At 34.8% G+C, this 22,690-nt stretch overlaps 1 protein-coding gene across 2 annotated transcripts in view; it reads left to right on the forward strand.

The window, feature by feature from the left end:
* Positions 1–22,690, forward strand: part of ITCH (itchy E3 ubiquitin protein ligase) — a 55,263-nt gene that overhangs the window by 22,432 nt on the left and 10,141 nt on the right. For both annotated transcript variants that reach the window (XM_081948352.1, XM_081948351.1), the window contains exons 2-17: positions 1,485–1,575; positions 6,462–6,603; positions 8,069–8,193; positions 9,330–9,467; positions 11,089–11,131; positions 11,904–12,067; positions 12,892–13,117; positions 14,568–14,663; positions 15,126–15,300; positions 15,848–15,908; positions 16,732–16,816; positions 17,597–17,725; positions 19,185–19,257; positions 20,460–20,531; positions 20,705–20,793; positions 21,984–22,143. In XM_081948352.1, coding sequence (XP_081804478.1) covers positions 1,506–1,575; positions 6,462–6,603; positions 8,069–8,193; positions 9,330–9,467; positions 11,089–11,131; positions 11,904–12,067; positions 12,892–13,117; positions 14,568–14,663; positions 15,126–15,300; positions 15,848–15,908; positions 16,732–16,816; positions 17,597–17,725; positions 19,185–19,257; positions 20,460–20,531; positions 20,705–20,793; positions 21,984–22,143 — 1,848 coding nt within the window. In that variant the 5' untranslated portion in view covers positions 1,485–1,505. The remainder of the gene's footprint in view (positions 1–1,484; positions 1,576–6,461; positions 6,604–8,068; positions 8,194–9,329; positions 9,468–11,088; positions 11,132–11,903; positions 12,068–12,891; positions 13,118–14,567; positions 14,664–15,125; positions 15,301–15,847; positions 15,909–16,731; positions 16,817–17,596; positions 17,726–19,184; positions 19,258–20,459; positions 20,532–20,704; positions 20,794–21,983; positions 22,144–22,690) is intronic.

Raw genomic sequence — 22,690 nt, forward strand, 5'->3', positions numbered from 1 at the left:
AGAGTACATACATACTCCATTTTTCATACTGTAAATCTGTTACAAGCAAAATTAGTGCATTAAAGATTTTATGTATTCTTTCATCATCAGAAATATTTGCTTTGGGAAAGTAGGAATTGAGAATTGATTGCAGGGAGAAGGATACATGAGTTTTTGGCTTCTTTCTATCCTCTACAGTTATTATGCTCATTTGTATGAATTATTCATGGGTCCTTTTTGTGTAAAACCAAGCAAATGTTAATGGGTCACTTTGCCAGAGTACTCCTCCCCCCTAGTAGAAAGTCATATTAGTTAATAAGAAGAATATCTCCATTGTTTTCTTTGTGCGTTTCCAAAATGATGAAGGGGTGTGTGGGTTACATAAAGATAGGAAAATTAACTAAAGAAATCCCACACATTCATGAAGATAAGGATTTGGAAGTGGTACTTTAGATTCTTTTCTCAGCTCCTTTAGGATCTGCTAATATATATTTGGGCTAGCCTTGAAAGTTTAAAAAGCATAAACTTTTCACAAGAAAAAAATGACAATATTGAGCTTCTTCACATAATGTAGGACCTATGAAGATTAATATTTTGCCTTGCAAATAAGCATGCAAAGCAAAAGCAACCAGTCTAGGCAAATACTGGAGTGGGAAAAATAGTTGCTCAAGTACATATTATTAATATATCAGATAAAATGTTTGAATAATTAATTATTTGGCTGTTGTGAAACGTTGCTCAGTATTGATTTCTGTGGGATATCTTCCAAAACCTATGTGTTACCACTGTAAGAAGTTGGTGTATTTGAAAATGGATGAAATGCCACCTTCTTTAGCTCGTAAAACAACAACCCAAAAATAATTTATATTGAGCTTCATAGTAGTCTTTCATTTACGTAAATTTGGGCCTCACCATCCTGACATTATTTTTAAGAGATGTAGTGGCTATCTAAATTTTGGTCAAGTATAAGTCTGTTGTAAAATACAATATGTTGAATTAGGTGGCATGGAGGTCGTAAAAATAATCTAGTGATTGTTTTTCTTGAACTTACCTTCCTGGCTTTATAGTAATTATTATTCTACTTCATAATTTGCATATCTTTGTCCCATGTTAACGCAAATTTATTTTTCTTTCGCCTTTATTTTATTTTTATTTATTTATATTTCATGTTTCGAGACTGCCCATATTGCTCCTTTTCCTTGCTACTGGTTGTTTTGCTAACAAGAATCTGTCTGAGATAGGACAAAAGGAGATCATTTTTACAATTTACCCTATTAAATACTCAGAACTATTGACAATAATTGTGTTAATAGTTGTAGTTACTTTCAATTAATATTGGTACTTCGTTTCTGTGTTTTATCAACACATATTCTTTACTGACTGTCTGTGTCTCTGATGCTCCCTTGATTTAACCAGTTTATATATACACTTGACTGTCCTACCATGTTGTTAAGGAGTGTAATATTTGTTCTTAAAATAGTTTTTTTATTGAATTTTTTACTTAGGTTCATGTTCCTTCCTATGATATGGCTGGAAATGGGTCAAAATCAGAGTGTATCAGTGGACCAACTATGAAATCACAGCTTCAGGTAACTGGTAAGTCTATCTATCTATCCAGTCCTGTGGTTTGATTCAGATATTGTCTCTGACAGCATCACCAAATATTTTGTTTCTTTTTTATTGTGTTTGAATATGTTGCATGTTTTATTATATAAAACAACATTAGGCAGCTAACAAACACATTGATTAATTATGTGCTATCAAATCTGTGTCACTTCTTAGCCACATAGTTATTTTCCATGAATTAAACAAAATATACAATAATAAAAATGCAAGATTAAAACTTTTAACAGTCACCAATGCCTTGATATTATCCTCTCAAAAAAAAAAAAGCTTGGCTCACTTTACACAATGACACAATGCCTGAGGAAAGAGCTATGTTTTAACAGCATTTGGGAAGGAAGAAAGATACAGCTTTCCCTACCTCAGATTTGTATCTACCTATTCCCTACAGTAGGTGAAGCTATGGATATACCACCAGATGACAACTGCTGCATTCTGGACCAGTTGAATTTTGGGGGATGATCTTCAAGGGCAGCCCCATATAGAGAAAGCGCCTCTGGGTTGGAGTCCCCTGGTTCTAGAGCAGTGTTTCTCAAACTTGGCGACTTTAAGTCCTGTGGACTTCAACTCCCAGAATCCCCCAGCCAGCATAGCTGGCTGGGGAATTCTGGGAGTTGAAGTCCACAGGACTTAAAGTCGCCAAGTTTGAGAAACACTGTTCTAGAGAGTTGCTGTCTTTAACTGTCAATGGGTAGTACTCCTCAATAAGAGCTGTTGCAGAAATTGTGTGTCCTTCTGGACTTGCCGGTACTAAAGATCAGATGGCAGTCATGGCTTGGGGTGGGGGGGTGGGGCTTTATATAAATTCATCTTGTGCACTCATTCCTGAAGGGTGGGGGCTCTGCTTATGGTCACTTGCTCTCTAGTCACTTCTCATTTGGATTTTGCAATAATCCAAAGTAGAAGTACAGTAATCCATTGTACTAAAGAAGTACATAGATGGTATTGTGAATATATGCTGTACCCTCTTTTGAAAGTTTTTTTTCAGTTTTAGAAACATTTTAGAAACACTGCCTGCCTTTTTAAGTACTCATGACTTCTGCATATATTAGGGGCTTTTAAATGAAAGTCTTCCTTTAATCAGTTATAATACCAAAGGCAAAAGTTTATACTCTTTTATTGGACAGATTTTATATTCTGAACTAGAAGATCTGAAGGCAATGCTTTTCTTTAGCACTTTTTCTTTTTTAAACCTCTTATATGGGAATTACCATCATTTATATGTTGTTGCTAATACAGCTGTTAATGTTGATATGATTTGATCAGATATGGACAAATTTTGGCTGGAAGAAACTATGAAAAAAGATTTGACATACCATGTGCTATCATAGCTACCACTATTGTTAACACAATCAGGGATTCCTCAGATGATTAAAAATATGTACTGAGACTGAAATTCCAAACTAAAGAAAAATAAAAGTATCTAGGAGAAACATAGTGGATATGGAAGTCATCTTCCATTAAAATCCTTAGGAGTATGACTTTGTTGGCCTGATCTACATGATGACCTACAGAGCTGCATTAGCTAATGGGCACTCAACACTGTCAGCTAACATTTCCATTAGCTAACATTGAACTGTGCTGGCCTATGAGTGAATCAGCCCTCTGGAAAACCTTGACTGAATGCAAGGGGATGGAGTCATGGAGGCAGATAACGGTAGCCTCCTTTCTTTTGTGCCCTTGTCCACTCATATCCTATATTGTGCACTAGGGACAGTACATCTGTATACATTGTAATACCCCGTAAAGAGGCCTTGCTGATAAAAAAATAGGAATACATTTGGTAAAACGATACTGGTACATATAACAGGGGCAGAAAGTGGGACGCTATTTTACCATGCCGTTCCTAGCCTTTCCGAGGACTCTGAAGACATGGTTTTGCCATCATACTTAGGAATCTGGCTGTAGTGTAGAACCTACTGGATGACTTTGTAAGTAGTCCATGTTTAGTGACTGCCTCTTTACTGATTGTTCACAGTGACGATACTGATAAAAAAGTAACTTTGCAACCAATCCTTGCTTTTACCACCTTCACAAACTGTAAAGTAAAGGAAAATTGGAGTGAATGCTGAAATCATATTTCAGTTACCAACTATTTTGTTTAAGAACCAAGTTGCCAGTCCCAAATGTCTTTGCTAAATGAGAACTACCTGTATAGGTTGTGATGCATTAATTGTACTGTCACTAAATACATTTTCTACCTTTTAATGTTTTTTTATATACAGTATACATATTGTTTTTGTTGAGCAACAAATCTGAGATTGTTCAGCTATATAAATTTAAGCAAATAAATGGTTTAACATTTATGAAAAGAAAGTTATGTTACACTGGAGTATTAATCTTGTGGCATAAGCTTATTTTCTTCATGCTTGGCCTAAAAATCACCACTTAGCAGGAGTGTTCTAAATTTGGCAAGGATGACAAAAACTAATGTTCTCTTGCATTTTTGTAATTGAAGTGAGAGACTTGACACTTTTTAAATCAAATTGAGCTCATATAGTGATGTTAATATCAAAACAAAATGGTTAGGGGGAATGTTAGCTGTTAGCCTAATTCTGTCACTATTATTTTTATATATACAGTCGTGAAATTAGATCTAATATAGTAGAGCTAATTAGAACACAGATCTATATACTGTATATAATACTTATAATAATATATAATACTTAGATCTAATACTGGCATTGCCCCATTTTGCAAAAACAACATCAAGTAGATTTTTCTTATAACCATCAACTCGTCTCTGACATTGACTGCAAAGATTTTTTCCCCATTTCTCCATATAAATTTCCCCCACAATGTTTGAGGCTTTCTTGCAACCTGTGTCAGATCACCCCCATATATTTATATCCATACTTTGACTTGCTCATTCCAGAACCTTACCTTCCCTTCCCTTTCCTTTCCCTTTCCCTTTCCCTTTCCTTTCCTTTCCTTTCCTTCCTTGTCAACTTGTAGTGAGATGGGTAGCAACAAATTTAATAAATAGAGATGATGATAGATAGATGAAGACTCACCTGTTCCAACTAGCTGGCCTGGCATGATTATAAATGTTACATCTATGAACTCCTGGTAGTATATTCCCATCTGGTTATTTTAAGGGTAATGTTTTAGTTTTAATTGTTTTTAGGGCTTTTAGCCTCATATTTATTCCTCTGTACAGGACTCTTAATTTTAACCTCCTCCACATACATACATATATTTATAGCCCTATTTATATTTGTATTTTATCTGTGATTTATTGTGGACTGTACACCGCCCCGAGTCCCTTTTTGGGAGAGGGGGCGGTTTAGAAATGTGAATAAATAATAATAATAATAATAATAATAATAATAATAATAATAATAATAATAATAATAATAATAATAATAATAATAATAATAATAATAATAATAGATGATAAGATAGATAGATAGATAGATAGATAGATAGATAGATAGATAGATAGATAGATGATAGATAGATAGATAGATAGATGATAGATAGATAGATACACACACACACATACATACATACATACAATTTTGTGATGCTGCTGACTATATTTCCACCAACATGCTTTATAGTTGGTATCAGGTTCTTCTACTGAAATGCTGTCTTGATTTTCATTAAATATATGTTCTGGTGCTGAGACCAAATAACTATCTTTGGCTAATCTCTCCAAAGCACGTTTTTCTAGAAATCCTGGTTTTTGCCTAGGTGTTCAGGAGCGACTTTCAGTCTTGCCCTGGTGTTTTTTTCTGGATAGCAAATGTTTCTCCTGGCATATCTTCTATGTAGATCTGATTGGTACAGATTCCTTCTAATGGTAGATTCATGCATTGTGACATCAGCAGTGGTAAGAGCTACCTGTAGGTCATGTGATGCAATTCTGGGAATCTCAAAGACTTCTTTCAATATCTTATATTCTGCTCTTCTGCTGAACTTGCTTGGACAGACTGGCCTCGGTAGCGGTTTGAAATCTCCATGTCATGTCCACCTGAGCTGAGCTAGCGATAAATATAGCAATGTGCTTACTATTTCTTCCATGCAGAATTTTCATCTATGTTAATTTAAATTACACAATGGATTATAAAATGTAAATGGTGCGTGGTATTCATTGCATTCTATCCCCTTTATCAATATAATTGAAATGAAGATAAAATATATGTATGTTGAAATTATTTTAAAAAACTCCAAGATTTTAATAAGCTGTATATTTTTCACATGACTATGCTTATTGATATCACTATATACTTGGGCCTCACGCGCTCTCTATCCCAACTAACCTCACAGGGTTGTTGTGGGAAGAGTAAGAGGAGGAAGGTATGTTGAATATGTTCACTGCCTTTAGTTATTTGTAAAATTAATGGAGGATACAAATACATACATATACATACTTTTAATTTGTTTACAGTTACATTTAAGTTTCTGAGCACCTAAAAATAAGAATAGAACAATTTTTAAATGAAAATAATAGCTTCAGAAGCTCTATAAAAGCTACATACAAAATAAAAAATTATTTTATGCACAATATAATTTTGACTAATGAAACCTATTAATGTCAGAATATGCATGTGGGTGGGGTGAATATAAACATATTCATATTCATATTCATTCTCATATTTAGCTTATTCAAATGAAATGCACACTTAAGGAGCTATAACATACTTTCCGGCCTCCATTCTAAATAAAGTGTTTATAATCTGTATTATAATGTTGCTATCTGTTTTAAATATTGGACATCTTTCAGTTTAGTTTTGATCTAGTTCTGCTGTAATAAATGCTTCATTCCTTGACTTAAATGGACTGAATAATATGAAACAATGTGATACCTATCTGCAGGTCGTTTTTGACCATGTTGTTCTCTCTTATTTTTCAAGTTATTTCTGCAAAGTTGAAAGAAAACAAAAACAAGTGGTTCGGACCCAGCCCATATGTGGAAGTTTGGGTTGATGGTCAGTCAAAGAAGACAGAAAAATGCAACAATACCAACAGTCCAAAATGGAAACAGCATCTTACAGTGTAAGTTGAGAAATAACATTTCATTCTAAGAAAAAATGAAATACAATCAGATAATATTATGGGATGAATATTGATAATGGAAAAATGCAGTGCTTATAAGGAAAGAGTATACATGTTCATGGGCATACAGAATTTTGTTTATTTAAATTTGTTGGTCCCCAAATAAATGGAGAAAGTCTCCATTTGGGCAGCCTTCTAAACCTAATAAATGCCTGGAGTTCTCAGGCTACTTGATGCCGCAACTGTTTAAAATAATAAATGAATTTGTTCAAACCCCCTGGCCCCAAAGAATAAAACAAATGACTTCATTGGGATTAAATGGGGAAAGAAGTACATATATCAGTGTTTACTAAATGTTAATGTGTTTGTCAAAACAATGACAACCATTACAACTTTATAAAAGAATACCGTTTAATTGGAAATGAAATTAGTTACTTTAAATGGGAAGCTTGCTAACTTTTCTATAACTCCTGAAATCCAGGTTTTATTTTAAGGTAGCTATTTTCAATTGTCATTTAACATTTACTTTTGATTGATCTTTATTATTTCTAACCACAACTGTAGAAAAACATTGACTAACTGTTGTAAATGGAATCAGTATGTTCGTAGCTTTCTCTTTAACTTCTTGGCACTCATTGTGCATACGAATCCAAAATTCAGGGAGAGATACTGGCAAGGAGTTTTTTTTTTTACAAGAAAGTGTCGGAAGAAACATTAATGAATTGTTTCTCAGTAACAGCGTGTATATCAGTTATCAGTTTAGCATCCATTAAAATAATGAATAAAAAATACCAAAAATCAATAAAACAAATACTTCTAGAGATACTTCTAAGACTCTGGATATTCTACTATATATTGTGCCAGAAAAAATGCCAAAACATTTTAAGAAAAACCAAATCCAGGAATGATCAATATTGTAATAGTTTGTTGCATGATCTGTAGGTATCAAACATTATAGTTTGTAGAAATTTACCCCCTTTCAGTTCAATGAAAGGCCAAAATAGTATAGTTTAATTAAAGCAAATGTCAAAACCTTAACAGCTTTTTTGGCAGCTAAGAAAAAGAAGTACTCCACTGGAATGACTTCTGGAGTAGGGTAAACAGTTGTAGAAAGAAAGAACTCAAAATTATTCATTATATTGTTTTGAAATAACTAAAAAATATTTGTATGTTGGATAATATACCACATTGAATATTCCCACGGTTCAATATTTTCTTTCAGAAAATGCTTGATCAGCAGCTGGAAATACTAGTATAAATGTGTGTTAAAAAAGCTTAAAAAAAAGTTAACATAGTAAAGTGACTAGCACTTTTGATTAGAGTTCATATTTCACCTAAAAACTCCAGCCTTCAACATTTTATATTATTAGCAACTACTTTCAAAATAGATATTTCTGTGGCATTTTGATACATAATTTAAATGAAGGAAAGAAAAGTTTGTTTGATACTGCTTCTGCTTCTTTAGAATTGTCTCCCCTGTTAGCAAGCTACATTTTCGTGTATGGAGTCATCAAACATTGAAATCAGATATCTTACTTGGAAGTGCCACTCTAGACATTCAGGAGAAACTAAAAGCAAATAATATGAAACGTAAGTATGTAGCAACAAATTACTGAAAATGATATACTTTTACATATATGGAGCCCTCTTTTAAAAAGAAATAAACAGCATAGCTGTGTCTGATACAGGCATGCTTATAATTTCAAAATTAAAACAATTGAATTCGAAATAATCTGGAAGTAAAAAAAAACACCAGTTCTTTCAAGTTCAAATTGGGTTATCTGTACATTCTGGAAATATTTTTGAACTTGAACCAATTATGTTCTGAGTTCTAAATTAGATTTAAGGAGGACCAATTCACAAAGAGCAATTGTCTGAAGAACTTGTGAGCAATCTCAAGTCCTCTCCTTGCCTGGAGAGGAATTATGACAAGCCACTTTTATTTGTTGGCTCTTCATTCCATTGTGGTTATCAGCATCACTTTTAGCAGAGCCATCTTCAGTTTGCTATTTCTTCCCTGGAAGGATCTTCCCAATTTTATAATGTTTGTATATATTGGAAACTCTTGGTTTAATGTCAATCAAATTAGCCAAGCTGTTGCTGTCTATTTCTACATAATAGTAATGAGTCATTTCTTAGATTTTAAACAATACCATTCTAATTCATTCTCAACACTTTGAAATGCACATTAATGTATGGTGATGTTTCTAAGGGATGTTGATACTTAAAATTATACAGAAATAAATGAGTTGAACTAAGAAAAATGTTTGCAAAAAACTCTGATTTTTAAAAATCATATTAGTCGAGTGATTTGAGTGGAAATCCTATTTTAAAATGCAGTAACAAAAACACTTTGCAGGAACCTTTGCTGCTGAATTGCGCATTCAGGTAACTTTAGAACATCTGAAAAGCATTTGTGGTTCTTTTGGTGAATGTCAAAATATCTAAGCCTTTTTCAGTTGGTACAATAATGGAACAATGATAAGAGCTCATTTCATCAATGAGATTTACTTCCATAGACTAGTGAAGAATGTGTGGCACAATAAGGGCTGATATAAAGATAAATAGGGAAAATAGGAAAGGAGCATTGTATTATAGTTAACTCTATCAGCAACTCTTTAAAATGCATATGTGGGGGATTTAAATATGTTGTTAACAATTCTAACACATTTGCTTAGCTTTAAGCAATTAAAACATTTTAATAGCTATTTCTGTTTTTTACATAGTTGAGGAAGTGATTGTGAACATGGATCTTATTGGTGACAAAGAACCAGCTGATGGAATTGGAGAGTTGTCTGTATGTCTAGATGGTATGCAGGTGGATCCTGAGCTTCTGACTAATGGTGATGCCTCAAGCATAAGAAGTGAGTAATATTTTCCTATAGAGCCGTGATGGCGAATCTATGGCACGCGTGCCACAGGTGGCATGTGGGGCCATTTGTCAGGGCATGCAAGGCATTGCCCTGTCAGCTGGCCAGCGCACATATGCGTGCTGGCCATCTGACTTCGGCCTTCTTTTGAGGCCATTTTTTGCCCTCCGGAGGCTTCCCTGAAGCCTCCAAAGCGTGAAAAACCGGCCCTAAGGGCAAACTGGAAGTTCGGGAATGGACTTCCGGTTTGTTCGTAGGGCTGTTTTTCACCCTGCGGAGCCTTCAGGGAAACCTCCTGAAGGCCCCTGAAGGCTCTGGAAGTCGAAAACCGGCCCTACAGACAAACCAGAAGTCACTTCTGGTTTGCTTATAGGGCCAGTTTTTGCCCTCCAGATCCTTCAGGGAAGCTTCCTGAAGGTCCCTGAAGGCTCCAGAGGTCGAAAATCGGCCCTATGGGGAACCTGGAAGTCACTTCCGGTTTGCTTGTAGGGCCGTTTTTTTGCCCTCCGGAGGTTGAAAATGGGCCCTTCAGGTTCAGGAAGTTCTGGAATGGTGACTTCCAGTTTGTCCGTAGTGCCAATTTTTGACCTTCGCAGCCTTCAGGAGGCTTCCCTGAAAGCTCTGAAGGGCAAAAAATGGCCCTAAAGCAAACCGGGACTACTGGTTTGTCTGTAGGCCTTTTTTCATGAAGATTCTGGATGTCGAAAATCGACCCTATGGACAAACCAGAAGTCACCATTCCCGAACTTCTGGGTTTCCGTAGGCCCATTTTTTGCTCTCTGGAGCCTTCTGGGAAGCTCCTGAGGCCTCCAGAGGGTATCAGGGGTGTGTGCCTGGGGAAGGCGGGAAAACCGTGGCAAAAGGGGGGGAATGCTGGGGAGCGCGCGCACATATCATTGTGGGTGTGGCACACCGGCGCACGACCCATCTGTGCTCCCCCCCCGCTTTTGGCACGGTAGCCAAAAAAGGTTTACTATCACTGCTATAGAGTATCTATATCACATAAACCTGTTGAGCTATATCACATAAATATGTTGAGCTATATCACCTATCATTTTCAATTCGCATTGACTGTAGGCACATGAACTAGGAATTAAAAGAACGTAGTCCAAGATATCAAAAGGCAACAGGTTGGAGAAAAGTAACTGTCTCTACTGTGCTCTCCATAGCCTTTGGTCTTCCTGCAAATGTCAGTTGTTTATTTTCAGACATCACCAATGTATGTTTTAATCAAAGACAAGCAATGGTATCTACAAATTCCCTGTCTTTTCTGATTTTAATTTATATAAAATCACAGAATTATCTTTCCGTTTTCTCAGCTCCTGAAAAAGCTTACCTAATTTTGAGGGTTAGGGTTCAGAACAACACTGAAGGGATAATGAGGGCTTAAGACTTAAGTGAAAGGAGCTATTGGTGAAAATTGCCAGCCTCCTCTGTTGCTCAGCTAAGAACTGTTTCCTGGATCCTGGTTCTGGTTTCTTCTGTTTGGTGGGACACCTATGGTCTCACTTTATCATATATTCAGTGTGCATAAGGTTGCCTGGTATAATTATGTAATGTTTATATCTTTTTAGTGTGATAAATGTTGTAAATTTGTATTTGCCTTATGTTTAAGGTCCTGACCAAAATGATGGCTCCAAAGCAAAAAATGAAACAAGGTACGGTGGTTCCAGTTGTATCTTACCATGAGTTCTAGATGATTGCTGGCCTAGCTATAATTGACTCAGCATAAATACATTTAAAATTTATATTTAAATATGTATTTAAAGTAAACAGAGTAATTCAGAAAGACTAAGCAGAGAGCAGATGAATATAAACAGATTCAATGACACGGTTTAATATCTGGTGAATTGTATCTATGTTCTAATGTCATAAAATCCTTCTCGTCTTTCAGCACTATGCTGTCAGAATTATTCATGTCACTCTGGCTATATGAAGGCCAACCATAACAACCTACGCTGACTTCCTGCCTATGTGAGGATCCTGAGCTGGCAGCTCATCCAAACATCTCTATGGTGTTGCCCCACCCAAGTGTTTTTGATCCCAGCCCATTTTTTCTTACAAATCCATTCTAGTATCTCTTATGTCAAGAATTGCTTTTCAGAATAACACATGAAATAAACCTGCACTTATTGAAATTTCACCTTTTTCGTGAAGTTTTTACAACATACCTGCATATTTTTTTTACCTGTTTTGCTCTCCTTCCCCTTTTTCAAAGCAAAATAAGAGCTTACCCTCTTCATTATGGGGACAATTTCAAAAGCTGGAGGTTGTTATATAACACTGGAGGTTGTTATATATCTTCAGTGATCCTTTGCACTCTTATATAGCACAGTAGATAGTATTTGATTTGGAAATTTAACTTACTCTTTTTATCTAGATGCAAATTTCAGGTTTCAGGGATAAATCGTGTTTTCCTTTCTATTAAAGGTGTGGCAGTGTTGATAATTGTGAGACTGCTGTTTCCAGTGAAAACAAGGAGGCTAATACTAGTGACTCTCCATTAATTGCAAATGGTGGCTTCAAGCCTTCTAGACCTCCGAGGCCCTCTCGACCACCTCCACCCACCCCACGTAGGCCTTCAGCTCCAGTTGGTATGTGAATATCAGTATGAGATAAGTTTTCAAATTGAGTCCAGAGTTTATTTTACTTATGAATGTTGCCAGGAATTCGTTCCTGACCAGCTCAAGGTTCCGAAATTGGTAAAATGAGGACCCAGATTGTTGGGGACAATATGCTGACATTTGTAAATTGCTCAGGGAAGCATCTAAAGCACTAGGGAACAGTATATAAATCTAAGTACTATTGCCATTGTTTGCCCACTGCACTGTTTAACTTTCTGACTTTCAGGAAAACATTCTCAAACTATATAAAGAGAAGTATACAATGCTAGGATATGGATGATTAAAGTTTGGAAGATTTCACCATATTGACATAATAAATACTGAAATAACTTTAATTTTTAAATTTATTCATTCATTTACATGACACCCCCCCCCAAAAACCCTTTATATTTATATTTATATTTATATATATAAATTTATATATTTATATATTGCATCCTGAAAATGTGAATATTCTCATTAAAGACTTCCAAATTTTTGTGATTCAGAGAACGAGAACTTGTATCCCAAATTGTTCATCTTAATTTTCTGAAACTACACTTTCCCTGAAATGGAATTGGTTAAAATTTAACTGGGAGCTACCTTTTCCAAAACAATCCCTAATTTTTAATGTAGTGTTATAAATGAGTTTTGATATTTAGGTATTTTTAAAGGCTTTTTTACTTGACCATTCTTAATCAAAATAGTCTAATAATGCTACTATTATCATGTACCCTGTAGAAGCCTACAGCCTTTCTCTGATGCACCAGAGTAAAAGTAATCATTGCCTTCTTTCCAATCTCTATTCTCTGCAGCATGTGTCAATGGCCCTTCTTCCACAGAATCAGAAGCGGCTAATAAAGAAACTGTGCCAACCGCAAGCACTTCAGCAGCAGAACCAAGTTCTGATGGAGGAACTGCAGGGACAGCTCTTCCTGCAGCATCTCCTGTAACGACTCCACCCATATGCAGACAAGTTCAGCCAGCAACTCCCATTTCGCAGCCCCATCCTACAGTTAGCCAAGGTCCTCTTCCACCTGGGCAAGTGTTCAACATTGTTAAATTCTGTATTACAAGTAATTTTGGAGCTTAGCAGCTTTTCCTCTGAAAGGCAGCACTTTCTTGCATCTCTTTCATGCCTGAAATCATCCAAAATATGATTTGTATATTCAGAAATATAATTCTGCCATCTATAAACCAGTTTTTAAAGTTATTTATGAAATCTCATATGATGACACAAATATCAAAATTCCTATAGCAACGAATGTTGATTGCAGCACCCAAACAAGACAGCTAAGCAGGTATACTTAGATGGCCTTCTGCAATACTGGTGGGAAAACACAGTTTATAAATAAAATGATATTGTTTCCAACATATGATTAGAAATTATTGGGAAATATGAACTAGTGTGGCTATTTTCCAAGTGGTGCAGCACCACTAGATCATCATAAATTCTTGTTCTCAAGTTAGCGTGATATGGTAAAGATAAAATTGGCTACATCTGAATGGTCGTCGTCTTATTAGAAGGATTGTAGTACAACTAAATAGAATATATACTGTAAAAATATGAATAGAATAGAATTCATTGGAATGATAAGCAGGTTTTGCTCTGCTTTTTCCAAAACTTAAAAGTGTGATGGGAAATGGGTACTGTCAGAGCACTAGATCACAGAGAGTGATTCAGGTCCTAACTGCCAAATTAAGACGGGTAGTTGATCCAAAATTCTTACCCTACAATAGTTTGCAAAATTACCGAGGTTAAAATGAGAAATATCATGTTTGCCACCCTAAATATTTGAGTTAAAAAGCGGACAGTTCTAACGTGACAAATATTTTTAGTCCAAGAAATTTGTGAAATTGCAAATTGTTGAAGAATTTTGTTTATCAAGGATTGCACTATAGTAATAGCAAACTTACAAATGTGAAATGAAAGTAAGCCTTTATGTGCTGCCCCAACAGTATATAGATAGTGTAGGAATTAAGAGATGTCTCCTTTAAGAAACCATCTCCTGGGAATGTAGGGAGAGGCTGCCTTATGGGAATTGTAGTTCCATGACATGTGATCATACCTGTGTTTCTGATTGGCCACTGAAGCATTCTGCCTGTGTGCAGAGACAATAGCCGGTCATTTTGAACTGGGAAAGCAACGTGTGTGCTTCAACCTGGGAACAAAATCATCATCTTTTTACACCACGTGAGGGGACAGATTATAGAAAGTCAGAAGTATCTTAACACTGGAATGTAAGTTTTGTTATTAAGAATGCCTGATAATAAATTCGATCTGAATGAGATTCCCAAATGTGGAGTTAACTGCATACCCAGAGCAAGCCTACAGCACTTGAGGCAGAACACTTTGCTTTATATAATGTCTAAATATGAAGAAAATGCACTTATTATATATTGCAATTGTAGAAGGCTTAAGAAGCCACTTTCAAATAAGCAACAAGGTGAAGGTATTTGAATAAATTCACACGTTATTGTTTTTTTCCAGGTGGGAACAAAGAGTTGATCAGCATGGCCGAGTGTATTATGTAGATCATGTAGAAAAAAGAACAACGTGGGATAGGCCAGAGCCTCTTCCTCCAGGGTGAGCAATTCTCAATATATTAACTCACGGATTGTTTTTTGCTAGGTTGTTATTGCTTTGGGAGTCATATGTTTTATTGCTTTTGAATGTTGTTGTTGTTGTAGATCTAGAAATTTGGGACATTCCTAAGCAGTTGGACATTCAGCAGTTAGGTTTGCTGTACTGCCCCTATCTTTTTCTGATTCAATTGACAAGAATGCAATCAAATCCCATTTTTCATACACTAATATATTTATTAATATATATATAATACACTTGAATAATGTAAAAGGAATAGCCATTTGTGTGTAGATTTATATCCTGGCTTTCATTCAAGACCCCCAAGTGGCAAACATAGGGCTCCCTATTTGCGTGTGTGTCCTTTGTACTGCATATGTTCTCCGTTTTCTTTCTTTTATCTGATTGCTATGTTCTTTGTGGTCTGTGCTGCTTTCATTTAAATATATCATCCTTGTTCTTTAGTTGGGAGCGCCGAGTAGACAACATGGGACGGATTTATTACGTTGACCATTTTACCAGAACAACCACTTGGCAACGACCAACTCTGGAATCTGTCCGTAATTATGAGCAATGGCAACTTCAGCGTAGCCAGCTTCAAGGAGCTATGCAACAATTTAACCAGAGGTTCATATATGGGGTGAGAACTTACTGAAGAATGGGTTGCAAATCAAATCTAACAGATACATTAGCACAATACCATATAATTAAAATTAAGAATTGAGAGAACACTATATTAATTAATTTCTATTGAGAATCCATTAAGCTTCCAAAAACAAAGAAGTACAATAAAATTTAAATGTGATTTGCTTGCTATAGAGAGAAATTATTGTTTTTCCATTTATAGTTTTTGGAAAATTACTTCTTCTTACAATATTATTTTAAATAATTCTTTACTTCAGAGTAGTACGGCTTAGATATTTCAGATTATGTTTTATGCCTTTCTTGGAACAATACAAGTAACATTTAGCCCAATATAGAGATTGTAATCATAATTTATTCAAGAAAGAGATTCACTTGCAATATTACATTAGATTTCACTTGAACTCAGTCTTATTTATAAAATATCCCTTAAGTCTTGAAAGAGAAATCTTGTTTTAAAATAATATACGTGTAGCACAGATTGTAGATCACCACTAGGACAGTTTAATTAGTGGTTATTAAGATGTGTCTTCTTGTGATTGTAGAATCAAGATTTCACACAGAATAAAGAATTTGATCCTCTTGGTCCCTTGCCACATGGATGGGGTAAGATACTTTTTAAGTTCTAGTTTCTAGTTTCACTTATTTGGAATTTATTCTTACTCATTTCATTTAGTAATCACCAGGATATATTTTTTTCTTATCTGACATTCATGATCCCAAAGCTTACATGCAGGGGCACTGATGCATAAGCCACATGAAATGTTTTTTCCCCATTTATGGAGTTAATGCATAATGTCAATTTATTTTTTACTACTTTACATGCAGAACTGCATAATTGTTCAAAATCTAGAATCAGGATTTGACCTTTGTTTCTTAAGGGATAAACAGTGAGAGGATGTATCCTGCTGAAGGAGGATTACTCAAAAAAAGTGATGCCTATTTTTTTTTCTGAGAGTAGATTTACTCTTTGTTGCTCTTGCACTGGCATCTTATAAAGAGGAATTAAGCTTCTAGATCAATTTAAATACTTCATCTACATAACTATTACAAAAGACCATATTTCCAGGTAAAGTGTTTAAGATTAAAATCAACATGAAGTAATTTCAAAGCTGCCAAAATGTAGTTGGATGGTGTCAAAATAAATGCTTTCTCAGTGATAATTTCCATACTTGCAATTCCTTACATCCTCTGAAAGGTTCCATTTGAGCAAGTTCATCTCCTATTACACATCCTAAGCTTTGCCTTAGAAGCCCTTAACACTGGTTCTGAGTGGAGGGTCATCCAAATTGTCGTAGTGCATAGTAACAATAGCAATAAGACTTACATAAGTTGGGTGAGATATTTTCCATGAACAAATGTGATCATATAAATATTACTTAGATATGTCATATCAAAATTAACAACATATTACTGTATTTTCTCTCAGAAAAGAGAACAGACAGCAATGGCAGAGTATATTTTGTCAATCATAATACTCGCATCACACAGTGGGAAGATCCCAGGAGTCAAGGGTAAGATCCAGCATTGTTCAACAATATTCCAAAGAGTATGCTTTTTTTCCTTACAAGCAGTGAAAATAACATTGAGTACTAAAAGATCTGTAATTCAGAAAGGTATGGAGAATCTTCTAACTTCGATGGTTTCTTGCTAAAATAAGTAGTGTAGTAATAACTCAAAAATGCACATGCATTGAGTAGAGCTTGATGATATCACATTTGTCTCTTTGGACCCTCAGTGGAAATCTTACTAAGGTTAAATATTAACATTTGATTAAGATGCAGTATAATTACATGTGACATACAGAATACTTGCAGCATCAGTGTTTGAAATATGAGCTCAAAGAATGGTGATTATTTCTCCTGTCCATTTTGTTGAATATTTAAATGATAAAAATGAAAAACAACATGAAAGTTAAGGTGTAACAAGTGTCTACTACCTTATAAAATATTCAGATGTAATGGCATATTTTGAGTTTAAAAGAAAGAACAGAATGGCAAAGACATACCCTGTATGCTGTAACGAAAACAGTGTTATTTGTTCGCTTTGATAATCTAGTAGAGAAAGAAACATGATCACTGAGCAGAAATAGCAGCATTTTTAATATTCTCTTACTAAATGTCTCTGTTTTTTTCCCTTCTAATGACACAATTCCTTTGAGTACCAGGTAAATGGTAATGGACAATTAAAGTTCTGCTCAAATAACTGCTAGTTTGGATTTAAGAGGCAGATATGATTTGCATAGTCCATCAGTTTTGTAACATGCAGTTCATATCTTTTGTATCTTTTCATAGTCAATTAAATGAAAAACCTTTACCAGAGGGCTGGGAAATGAGATTCACTGTGGATGGAATTCCATATTTTGTGGATCACAACAGAAGAACAACAACATATATCGATCCTCGTACTGGAAAATCTGCTTTGTATGTTTTTTTCCTCCTAAAATATCAATAGTGTTTGGGTAGTCTGTAAAAAGGGACAGGGTTAACACAATAGTGGTTGGGTCTCTTTCATATTAACTAAATTACAATGCTACTTTCTGATCAAATATTATTTGATAAGACTGATTAATATACCAGTCTGAATATTGAACTTTTTCTCTTCTATATACCCCTTATTCTCAAGGCAGGTCAGGTTTATTTCTGCTTCCGGGCAGTTTCTAAAACAAAACAAGATAATGCTTAAAGGCAATTATTTTTCAGTATTTTAATGTTTAATGTAATGTAAATGCTACGCAGCTAAATCCATTTAAAACTAAAAGTGGTGTGACACTGAACATTAGAGATATTGGCAAATAGATTTTTCCTGTCCTTTCACTTTCTTATTTGGAATTGTTCTCCTTGCTTTCATTGAAATTAGAATGAAAAGAAGACTTCCAATTTATCTTTCTTCATATCACCTTTCCCTCCACTTTTTCAAATCTTTCCATTTAATTTGCACTAGCTGGGTTGTATGTTAGGAATGAGAGAAAAGGAATGGATGAAGTAGACGAGGGTTTCTCAATCTTGGCAACTTGTAGATGTATGGGCTTCCAACTCCCAAAATTCTAAGTGATGAAATCCATACACTGAAATAGACTATCCTTCTCTTTGGGTTCTGATGCCAGGGTGAAAGTCCATCTTTTCTGGGATAAACTGCAATTCCCAAGGATCATCAGCAGTTTTTTTTAAAGTATTATCAGGGAGGAAACCAGATGCCCCTTGACTTCTTTTACAGTTGGGGCAGTGCCAACTGTATAAACACACACACAACACACACACGTCACTCCAAGGTGGACTAAAAAAATCCTCCTAATTCTAAAAAGAAAGTTTATATTTAACACAAGATAGGAAATTGCTGTTTTAAGTAATGATTTTTTATGGAGAAATACTTTATTGTGAGGAGGGATTTTATTTTATTTATTATTTATCAATCAATCAATCAAGTTTATTTGGTGCCAACTTGCACCAAATTACAAAAAATAAAACAAGCTAAAAAACAAGGGTTTTGGGGCAGAGGTGAGGTGCCTTCTCTGTTAGTGTACTACCTACTTCTAGCCAGCTTCTCTTTCAGGACTACGTGCCTGAAAGAGGTTTTCAAGCTTTTTCTGAAGTCTAAAAGAGGAGCAGCTGATCTTGTCTCCTGAGGCAAGATGTTCCAAAGGATGGGAGCCATAGCAGAAAAGGCTCTTCTGGATCCCACCAAACCAAAATTTCTTGGCTGGTGGGATCTGCAGCGGGCCGTTTCTGCCAGCACCAGTGGGGTGGGCCAATTCCATTGGGGAAATATGGCATGCATTCTGATAGCATATTTTTCTGATCAATTTTATTCAGTTATTTAGGCAAAATCCTTAACTGAATATACATTTGTGCCTAATCAGTGTCACCTTGTTTTTGCTTCCAGAGACAATGGACCTCAAATAGCCTATGTTCGTGATTTCAAAGCAAAGGTCCAATATTTCCGATTTTGGTGTCAGGTGAGAGATACTTTCCTTTACAAGTGTAATCATGAAGCTCTTGCTATCTGCAAAATATTTAACCTTGCCTGAAATCATGCAATTTGTTATGCCATATTGTGATTTGTGTAGGTTAGCATTTGGATTATTGTTTTGGTTTATTTATGGCATGATTTATTATTGCTTTTAATTCAGTCATGACATATTTGAAAATCATGATTAATCAAATCAGAGCTTATATTGCCTCTGTATGTTCAGAGTAAGAAATATTTATATAATCCTTTCTGATATTATACATCAGCTCCTGCAACTAGGTTTCTAGTCCTGGATTTTCTGAAGCTGATGTGTATTAAAACAGCTCCAGCAACATAAGGGTTGAAGAGGAAAAAGAGATATTGGGTTCCTCTCACTCTGCAGCAGTTTTTCTTTTTTAAAAATTGTCTTGTAATGCATGCAGACCCGAAACAAACAAACCACGTCTTCCTGCCCAGTGGTGGGTTCCTAACCAGTTTACTACCGGTTCAGTGAGAGGGCATTTTGCTATGTTGCTATGAAGAGGCATCCATATTTTGAAACCAAATTTGAAGTACTCACAGATAAATATTGAATACTGAATTTATGAATAATGTAAACAATGTAAACTGTGATTAACATATTTAATTATAAAAAACATGTTAATGGGAAAATTACAGAATTGGCATGTCACCTTTTTCCAAAAGATTACACAGTAATACTTTGTATTCAGATCACTTCACCATGAAGATAGCAATGTTTCTTTATAATGAGTTCACCGTTTGTCCTTTTATGGATTTGCCTTCTTGGAGGGTAACCCTTATGCATGAAGATACATTTCTTCTATGACTCTGTAGACCAACTTTTCACATCTTTCCTTGCACACATGAATTATAATTTTGTTTACAATTAAGATTTTCTTGATTATCAACTTTTTAAATTTTCATATAATATATCAGACATTGCCTGTATCTGTATTTTATCAGATGCGCTACGTGGGCATAAAATAAATGCAAGAATATTTCTTATTTTGTAATAAGAAAATTGCTGGGTATGAACATAAAGTGCCTCCTATTCTGGATAAGTAATTAATTTATTCACAGTTCCTTCTGAGAGTGTTTGAGAGAGTGAGTTCCTGCTGAGAGTGCAATATGTTTGTAATTATGATTATCTAATATGTTTGTTTTTCAAATGTATTTCTTACATTTCAGCAACTCTCTATGCCCCAGCATATAAAAATAAACGTGAGCAGGAAAACACTGTTTGAAGATTCATTTCAGCAGGTAAATGAGCAGAAATTTTTGAACTAAGTAATATTTTTTTCCTAAAATTATTTGATCAACATTTTTTCCTAATTTCAACTTGAATCTCTGCCTTACATGTGCTTCAGTCTAAATAGCTATGTGAATAACTATTAATATTCTAAGTAACGTTTGATTTTTTTTTTCCTGTGAAGATAATGAGCCTCAGTGCGGTGGACCTACGAAGACGCTTGTGGGTCATTTTTCCAGGAGAAGAAGGCTTAGATTATGGAGGTGTTGCACGGTAAGTATGCCAATTCATAAAACCCATAAAACTGTAAAATTTTGCTGTAGAAAGTTGCTTAAGAAATTGAGGTTTTAGTTTTTTCATTATTGCCCCCATTATATTAAAAGACTTTTTAAATGCCCTCTGTAAAGTACATACTGTGAGGTTCAAATTTAGTTATATTTTCTATAAACTCATTAAAAACAAAGGTCTAGAATTACAGTAACTAAATCCTTTGCAAAAATATGATGATCTTTGGATCCAATTCAGTATTTAATTTTTTAGAAATCTGAGAACAGTTGGAATTGTTGCTAATTTAAGAAGCTACTATCATGCAGAAATTTATTTCAATGCAGTATTCATCCATAGTTTCAGGTATACAGCACATTCAAACATCCTTGCCTACTCTTCAGATCATAAAAGATTTTTTGTAAAGCCAAATACATAAGCATATCGGCTATCTGTATGAATATTGGAACTAAACACCTTGAAAAATCAACATCAGGAATGTGATTTTGTAAACTATATGTTAGATATTATACAGCAATTTAGATATCATTAATTTTTCTCAATATTCTTAAGCAGTTTAGTGGTCAATTGAAATACATGGAGATTTCAAGAATAGTGATTGAAATAGTGATGAAAATAAAACTTTGTGTTGTCATAGAAATAAATATGATAAAAGAATTTGTCAGGCACAAAAGACCTAGACCACATGTGAAGTTCCAATTAAGTTGATTTATTATTACTCATGCCCATGTACAGGAATCTACTGAACTAACAGCACTAGGCATTGAATAGAGTTCAACAGCATTCAAGAGGGGTTGGATTTAGCCCATTTGTGACTACATAGAGTCTAGGCTGATTCCTCTTTTGACTCCTCCCCTAGGTTCTGCCGTTCTTTCTCCTACAAATTTCATCCAAAAAGTGAACATTGTAAAAGTGAACTTGTTATTGATACCTGAATTGGGGTAGACATCACTGAATAACTCTGAAGTTTTTTTGTTATGAACTTGTGCAATGTTGTCTAGCAGATGCAAGATTTGTTGAAACTCATGGCATAGATGCAAAAACAAAGGCATATTCAAGCTTGTTAGTGTTTTTACACCAAAGAAATGTATACACAACTGTCTAAATTTTATGTTTGTTGTGTGTGTGCATGTGTTTTTTTTTGTGGTGTTGACTGTGAGTTCTTTATGTGGTTTCAGGGAATGGTTCTTTCTATTGTCGCATGAAGTGCTGAATCCAATGTATTGCCTGTTTGAATATGCAGGGAAGGATAACTACTGCCTACAGATAAACCCAGCTTCTTACATCAATCCAGATCACCTGAAATACTTCCGCTTTATTGGTAGATTTATTGCTATGGTGAGTTCAGTGCATGGAATAATACTCATAACACATTTAAGATATTATAAACCACATGCAAAGCTGAAAATGGTTAATTTCTAGAAGACTAGAATCTCTATCCATTTTCTTTTAAAATAGGAAGCAAACCTTATGTAAATATGTAATTGGATATAGGAAAACCATATTGGTATCCTTGACAACAGTGATCTTTCTTGTGTTCCATCCAGTGTTTTATATTTGAATGCTCAATATATTTAAAAGGCTGCCAAGCTTTTAATTTTGCTATTCCTCTTAATACCTGGTGAGAAGAAAAACATTGCTTTGATAAAAATCTATCATATATCTTGGATAAGAGTGCTATTAGAATAATTCTTTTTTTCTGAATTTACTCTGAAATGTTCTTAAAAAAACTTGAAATTATTATAGGCTGCCATATGCTTGGTTAAAATAGGCTATAGATTTTTTGTTGGTTCTACATGAAATTGTAGAGATGTTTTTGAGTACTTTAAACATATCTAAATTATATTGACTTGCATGTTCTAATAACTGACAAAAGTTAAATTAT

Source organism: Natrix helvetica (assembly GCF_964273705.1).
Source record: "Natrix helvetica genome assembly, chromosome: 3".
Taxonomy (NCBI): domain Eukaryota; kingdom Metazoa; phylum Chordata; class Lepidosauria; order Squamata; family Natricidae; genus Natrix; species Natrix helvetica.